Here is an 8,069-nt window from a genome sequence, read left to right as displayed (position 1 = left end):
TCACAACACAAAACTTAAAAACAAAAACTTCCACTAACAAAGTCTGAACCGGTTTCTGTGTATACAACCACACGCTTTCCATACATACATACATATATATATATATATATATATATATATATATATATATATATATATATATATATATATATATAAATATATATATATATATATATATATATATATATTTTCCTTTCTAGCACAGTTTTCCGTTGTTAATTATAATTATGAATATATTAGTTAATCAATATTTATAACTTTGAATATGTTAATAATTGTGTTTTGAGAAATATTAATAAATAATAGATTCTAAAATAACATATTACTTAAAACTATTGACTTAGTTTTTATTCTTAATATCCTATTGTATAATGAATCAATAGTTTGATTAAAAGAAAAGTTAAAAAAAGTGAATGTAACAAATATGATAAGTGAATATAGTGATGGTTAATGTAGTAATTTATAATGCATTAATTGATGTAATTTATTGAAAGAAATAAATATTGAATAATTTAGAATTATATTTTTTGAATAAATAAATAATTTATTATTTGATATGGAACATATAGATTATTTAACTTATCTTATTATTTTCCATTATTTATTTGTTTTCAAACAGGAAACTGTGCTATATTGGTAATAAATTTGGAAACTGTGCTACAAAAGGAAAAAAAAAAATCGTTTTCCATTTCCGGTGTTCTGAAAACTGAAAACTCATCTGAAAAAGACAATTTTTATTTTCTTTTTCTCTTCTCTTACTGCTCTGAGCATTTCAACTGGCTACAAATAGCACTGTTGATTACTCTGTGGCTGCATGTGTGAAGCTGCAAAGGTTATGGTGTTGTGGTTTTCTTGAGTGGAGGGCATGGAGGGGAGTGATATATACAGAGCAACCAATAGTTTACGTGCGAACAGTTCTACTGCATGGAGAAGAAGTATAATGGAGGGTTTTTCAAGGTCATCACATCGTGAAGATGGAGCTGATGAAGAAGCTCTGAAATGGGCTGCACTTGAGAAACTCCCCACTTACAACCGTTTGAAGAAAGGGTTGTTAACAACTTCACGTGGAGTCGCCAATGAGATTGATATAACTGAACTTGGATTTCGAGAAAGACAGAAACTGTTGGACAGGTTGATCAATGTCGCTGAAGAGGACAATGAGAAGTTTCTGCTCAAGCTTAAGGATCGGATTGATCGGTAAAGACCAAGCAAGGATGCAATATCTATGTTTCTTCTATTATTTGTAATGATCCTTGTTAAGGTCTCTGTTGTGTTTTTATTTGTTTCTGTGATTTAATTTTTCAGAGTTGGGATTGATATTCCAACAATCGAAGTTCGATACGAGCACTTAAATGTTGAGGCAGAGACTTATGTGGGAAGCAGAGCTTTGCCCACTTTTGTGAACTTCGTTACTAATATGGTGGAGGTATATTTGGCAGATTCTAGTTCTGACTTTTTTGTGTTTCTTCTTTTGAGTTAGTTTCACACTCTTAACAATTTTTTTTTTTTTTTTCTCTTTGGTTTTTTAGAGTGTGTTTACTTCTCTCCATATTCTCTCAGGCAAAAAGAAACATGTTACTATCCTTAAAGATGTGAGTGGAGTAATCAAACCTCGCAGGATGACACTACTTTTGGGTCCTCCAAGTTCAGGAAAAACCACACTCCTTTTAGCCCTGTCAGGAAAACTTGATCCAAGTCTTAAGGTGAAAAACAATTTCCCTTAATTTTTGCATTAGAAAATGGTAGTTTTGGTTTGATTTAGATGCCTTTGTTGTGTCTTGTAGGCATCAGGGAGAGTGAGTTATAATGGGCATGGATTTGACGAGTTTGTTCCTCAGAGAACAGCTGCATATATCAGCCAGAATGATGTTCATATCGGAGAAATGACAGTGAGGGAAACCTTGGCATTCTCAGCAAAGTGCCAAGGAGTTGGAACACGTTATGGTTAGACATTTGATTCTTTTTCTTTGTTCTCTTTTCTTTCTCTTTCAATAAAACTTTGCCTAATTTCACCGTACCGATTTATTAATGTGGGGCCTCTCTTCACCATTTGTTATGATCAAGACTTGCTGTCTGAGTTGGCTAGAAGAGAAAAAGAAGCAAAGATCAAGCCAGACCCGGATATTGATGTCTACATGAAGGTACAAAAGAAGCTGAAATGATCAAAATTCATGTTGCATTTATTTAAGCTACTTCTGTAGCCATGAATATAATACCTCTGCAATTGAATGTCTTGTGATATACCAGGCAGCTGTAACTGGAGGTCAGGAAGCAAATCTGGTAACAGATTATGTTCTGAAGGTAACACTAGAACAATGTCCTCTCATGGTTCAAAGAACAGTTCAAGATATATAGCCTTAAAATATTCCAAATATTGTTTTAGTTTCCATAGAAGTTTATGTTTTTTGTCCCTACCTTTACTAAAAGTAACATGGTCTTAGCATGTTGTCAAAGGACTAAATATGTTAAGATGTCTGCACTAAAAACGTACAATTCTTTTGCAAGAACTAGAATTGAATACGAGGGACCAGAAACCTTATTTTAATGTAAATATTATTAAGAAAAGAGCCGACAAAGCATTTGGTTTTAATACTTTTGCAGATTCTGGGGTTGGATATATGTGCTGATACAATGATGGGGGATGAAATGTTGCGGGGTGTATCTGGAGGACAAAGGAAGCGGGTTACTACAGGGGAGATGTTGGTTGGACCAGCAAATGCTCTGTTCATGGATGAAATATCCACTGGTTTAGACAGTTCCACAACTTTTCAAATCGTGAAGTGCCTCAGCCATTATGTTCACATTCTTGATGGAACCGCAGTTATCTCTTTACTCCAGCCAGCACCAGAGACTTATGAACTTTTTGATGACATTATTCTTATATCTGATGGCCAAATTGTCTACCAAGGACCCCGTCAACATGTTCTTGAATTTTTCGAATCTGTTGGTTTCCAATGTCCCGAGAGGAAAGGTGTTGCAGACTTTCTTCAAGAAGTAAGTTAAAGTTTTTCTCTTGCATATCTCGTTTGATGTTTTTGCTGAATGCAATGCACATGAATTTGATGTGTTGTTTGTCACAGGTAACTTCAAGAAAGGATCAAGAGCAGTATTGGATGCATAGAGATGAAGCATACAGGTTTGTAACTGTCACTCAATTTGCTGAGGCATTTCAGTCATTTCATGTTGGAAGGAGAATCGGAGAAGAGCTTGCAACTCCATTTGATAAGTCCAAAAACCACCCAGCTGCATTAACCACTGAAAGGTATGGCGTGAACAAGAAGGAATTGTTAAAGGCTAACATCTCAAGAGAGTTGTTGCTCATGAAAAGGAACTCATTTGTTTACATCTTCAAACTGTTCCAGGTGAGTTCTAGTCACTTTATAAGACAATTACAACTTTAAATGTACATTTTTTTTTCTGTTTTACCTTTGAATGATTACTGATGCATTGTGATTACTTACAAACTAACTATTCTCTCCTACTCCTCACTATCTGCCTGTTTTTTCAGCTAGTATGAATAAATGCTTTTAAATTATAATCGTTCAATTCTGATATATTTGAAAAGTTATAATGATTTTGCTTACTTTGGATTTTTCTTTCTGTGCTTTACATAGCTTGTGATCTTGGCAATATTGACCATGACAATGTTTCTGCGAACCGAGATGCACCGGGATAACTTGGGTGATGGAGGTGTTTATACTGGTGCTCTATTTTTCGCAGTAGTAATTCTCATGTTCAATGGATTGGCTGAGATTTCAATGACCATTGTAAAGCTTCCTATTTTCTACAAGCAACGAGACCTTCTATTTTATCCTTCATGGGCATATGCTATTCCCTCATGGATCCTCAAGATTCCTATTACATTTTTAGAAGCTGCTGTTTGGGTATTTCTGACCTACTACGTAATTGGATTTGATCCAAATGTTTCCAGGTAAACGAGTTTCCTTCAACAGTTTGCTTGTAGTAAGATCACTTATGCTTTATTTGCTTGTAGTCTTTACTTCGGTGTGAACTTATTCTGTATGTAGGCTTTTAAAGCAGTACCTTGTGCTGCTACTGATAAACCAAATGTCTTCTGGTTTGTTCCGAGCTATTGCAGCACTTGGTAGGAACATGATTGTGGCTAACACATTTGGGTCCTTTGCACTTCTCATTCTTTTTGCATTGGGTGGCTTCATTCTGTCAAGAGGTGAGTTCACCTAACAATGTAATGAAGTTGTTTCTATCATCTCACAATGGTAGTTGATATTAATGCTTCTTTGTTTTAACTGGCAATGAAATAGATGATATCAAGGTCTGGTGGATTTGGGGTTACTGGATTTCACCTTTAATGTATGGACAAAATGCAATAGTGGTGAATGAATTCCTTGGAAATAGTTGGAACCGCGTAATTTCTTTAACTAGCAACTTCAGAGATTACTTACTTAATGCTAAAAAAAACGAGTAAGCCTACTAATATGTTTGCTTTGCAATCACAGATCACCCCAAATTCAAATAAGACTTTGGGAATTCAAATTTTGGAGTCCCGTGGGTTCTTCACACATGCATATTGGTACTGGATAGGAATTGGAGCATTGATTGGATTTATCTTCCTCTTCAACTTTATGTACACTTTGGCTCTCACATACCTAAATCGTGAGTAGTTTCACATTTGTTTGTTTAAGATTCTTGTAGCAAAGAAAAACTTTACTAACTACATTGTTTTTGCAGCATTTGATAAGCCGCAGACAACAATAACTGAAGAATCAGAAGGTGGTAAGGCTAGTGGGAGAGCTCGAGAAGAAGAATTAACATGCTTAGGTGATATATCTTATTTATATCTTTCATGAAAACTCAATGCATGCATACTATTTTCAATTTCAGTATATATGCTTAAGTCAACAGTTTTTTCACTGTGATGCAGAAAGTTCTGGAAGTGCTAATTCTGCTGTGAGTTGTAGCCGAATAAAGAATAGAGGAATGGTTCTTCCTTTTGAACCATATTCTATCACATTTGATCAAATAGTGTACTCTGTTGATATGCCACAAGTAAGTCACTTGAAAGGGATTGTAGAAGTGATTTTAGCTAAACTTACCTAAAATTAACACATAATTCTTGGGATTGGCAGGAAATGAAGGATCAAGGTGTAAGGGAGGACAAATTGGTGCTTTTGAAAGGTGTGAGTGGTGCATTTTGTCCTGGTGTTCTCACAGCTTTGATGGGTGTAAGTGGTGCTGGTAAAACTACATTGATGGATGTTTTAGCTGGAAGAAAAACTGGTGGGTATATTGAGGGAAGCATAAAAGTTTCTGGTTATCCTAAAAGACAAGAAACATTTGCTCGTATTTCTGGTTATTGTGAGCAGAATGATATCCACTCTCCTCATGTTACCGTCTATGAGTCATTGGTCTACTCTGCATGGCTTCGTTTGTCAGCAGAAGTTGAATCCAAGACTAGAAAGGTTAGCTACAACTTAAGAGTCAAAACCTAACACCCTATGTTTTTTTCTTTTTTCTTCCGAAACAATTTACAAAGTTAATGCTGTCACTTACTGATTTGAATATGGTTGCAGATGTTCATTGAGGAAGTGATGGAACTGGTGGAGTTGAACCCACTGAGGAACTCACTGGTTGGGTTGCCTGGTGTGAGTGGTCTCTCAACAGAACAACGCAAGAGGCTAACAATAGCAGTTGAATTAGTGGCTAATCCTTCCATAATCTTCATGGATGAACCTACTTCTGGGTTAGATGCCAGAGCTGCTGCAATTGTTATGAGAACTGTCAGGAACACAGTTGACACAGGAAGAACAGTTGTTTGCACCATCCATCAGCCAAGCATTGACATATTTGAAGCATTTGATGAGGTAAGAAATAGTATGAGAAGATACTTGAAGATCTGTTTTATGGTTCTTCTCCATTAGACTTTGTGTTTAATATAGGCTTACATGTTATTTTAGTTATTCCTGATGAAGCGTGGAGGACAAGAAATATATGTTGGGCCATTGGGACGCCATTCTAGTCAATTGATCAAGTATTTTGAGGTTGGTTGCAACTTCAATTCAATATTATTCAACTAGATACACCCATATTTGTGCTAGTATTTTACTTCTTTTTCATTGTGTTGTATTGGCCAGAGCATTGAAGGGGTTAGTAAAATCAAAGTTGGCTACAACCCTGCAACTTGGATGTTGGAAGTCACAACTCCAGCACAAGAACTTAATTTAGGTGTTGATTTTAATCAAATATACAGAAATTCTGAGCTGTATAGGTAAACTAATATGTAATTTATGCACTTTCATTAACTATATTTACATGTATGTGTATGAATTTATATCAGACAAAGGCTAAGACTATTATACACTAATGACTATTGTTCAGGAGAAACAAGCAACTTATAGCAGAACTAGGCAACCCTGGTCATGGCTCAAAAGACATTCATTTTCCTACTAAATACGCTCAGTCACTTTGGGTTCAATGTCTAGCTTGCTTATGGAAACAACATTGGTCATATTGGCGCAATCCACCCTATACAGCTGTGAGATTTCTATCAACTACTGTCATAGCTTTGATGTTTGGAACAATGTTTTGGGACCTTGGTGGCAAATAGTAAGTCAAATTTCTCTAACTCACAAAAACAAATCAAATTTAGCCAATTTTGATTTTGTGTTTAAATTCTGATTCCTTTCAATGGCTTCCAGCTCTAGCAGACAGGACCTATTCAACGCAATGGGTTCAATGTATAACGCTGTTCTCTTTGTTGGTATCCAAAATTCTGCCTCTGTACAACCTGTAGTAGCCATTGGAAGAACTGTGTTTTACAGAGAAAGAGCTGCGGGAATGTATTCTGCTTTTCCATATGCACTTGCACAAGTAATAACATCACTTTTTCCAACAATTGCAATATAATTTACATACCCATTTCAACACAACTCACTCCTTTCTGTCACAGGTTTTAATAGAGCTACCTTATATTTTCGTGCAAGCTGCAACATATTCTGCCATAGTTTATTCCATGATGGGATTTGAATGGACTTTGGAGAAGTTCTTTTGGTACTTGTTTTTCATGTTCTTCACACTGTGCTACTTCACCTTCTATGGCATGATGACTGTGGCTGTCACACCAAATCACCATGTTGCTTCTGTTGTTGCTGCTGCATTTTATGGAATCTGGAACCTCTTCTCAGGATTTGTCATTCCACGACCTGTAAGTATTACCAGACTTTGCATACATAATATGTAAAAAGATTCAAGATTTATGATGTTCTCACTTTTATTTCTCTTCTGCTAACTTTTCTGTAACAGAACATGCCTGTGTGGTGGAGGTGGTATTACTGGGCATGCCCTGTGGCTTGGACCATATACGGGTTGCTTGCTTCACAGTTTGGAGACATAACCAATGTGATGAAGTTAGAAAATATTTCAGTGCAAGAGTTCTTGAGAAGTTATTTTGGTATCAGACATGACTTCATAGGAGTTTCTGCAATCGTGGTTTCTGGTTTTGCAGTGTTGTTTGCTATTATTTTTGCTGTCTCAATCAAGGCCTTCAACTTCCAAAAACGATAGATTAGTCTCTTTTTCTGTGAACATGAGTGATTTTTATACGTTTTCAAAGAATATTTTCATAGATTACTGTAATGACTTGTATATTGTTTGTTTTTCTGTTTAGGAAATATACTTTTGAAGAATAAGAGATGTATACTGTGTAGAGCAACTTCAAAAATATTTTATTTATGGACTGGATTGTGTATACATGTAGAGAAAAAAAAACAAAGAAAAAGAAATATTTATAATTCAAATTAAATATATTTAAGTGTTTTTCTTTTGTAATTTTTTTATTGGTGTATTGATGAAAATTACTAACCATTGATTCCTCAATTATAGATTCTATGTTCTATTTTTTAAGATTCACCATGTATAACAATTTAACAATCAAATTCATTAGTTGATTTAATCCTATCAAAATATGGGATATAATTTCCAATTCAATTTCACATCTAAAAAAGCAATGATTATTGAATCACTAACATGTATTCCTTATTTTCAAGTTTTTCCAATGATTTCAAATAATTCTACTTCTCCATTTGCTTTTT

At 35.0% G+C, this 8,069-nt stretch overlaps 1 protein-coding gene across 1 annotated transcript; it reads left to right on the top strand.

Moving 5' to 3' along the window:
• The first annotated feature begins 713 nt into the window (after positions 1-713).
• LOC114165865 (pleiotropic drug resistance protein 1-like) lies at positions 714-7,787 on the top strand. The gene is made up of 22 exons (XM_028050478.2): positions 714-1,197; positions 1,306-1,426; positions 1,530-1,703; positions 1,785-1,944; positions 2,065-2,141; positions 2,248-2,301; positions 2,602-2,994; positions 3,081-3,362; positions 3,615-3,931; positions 4,029-4,189; positions 4,284-4,387; positions 4,479-4,635; positions 4,711-4,800; positions 4,904-5,028; positions 5,109-5,441; positions 5,553-5,843; positions 5,937-6,020; positions 6,114-6,247; positions 6,358-6,585; positions 6,678-6,849; positions 6,929-7,183; positions 7,282-7,787. The coding sequence occupies exons 1-22, from the start codon at positions 866-868 to the stop codon at positions 7,540-7,542; spliced, it is 4,305 nt and encodes a 1,434-aa protein (XP_027906279.1). The 5' UTR covers positions 714-865; the 3' UTR covers positions 7,543-7,787.
• The last annotated feature ends 282 nt before the right edge of the window (positions 7,788-8,069 follow it).

This window comes from Vigna unguiculata, chromosome 10 (assembly GCF_037176805.1).
Source record: "Vigna unguiculata cultivar grain cowpea cultivar isolate G323 ecotype 2 chromosome 10, ASM3717680v1, whole genome shotgun sequence".
NCBI classification, from domain to species: domain Eukaryota; kingdom Viridiplantae; phylum Streptophyta; class Magnoliopsida; order Fabales; family Fabaceae; genus Vigna; species Vigna unguiculata.
The sequence above is the reverse complement of the archived record's forward strand: the minus strand, read 5'-3'. Positions and strand labels throughout refer to the sequence as shown.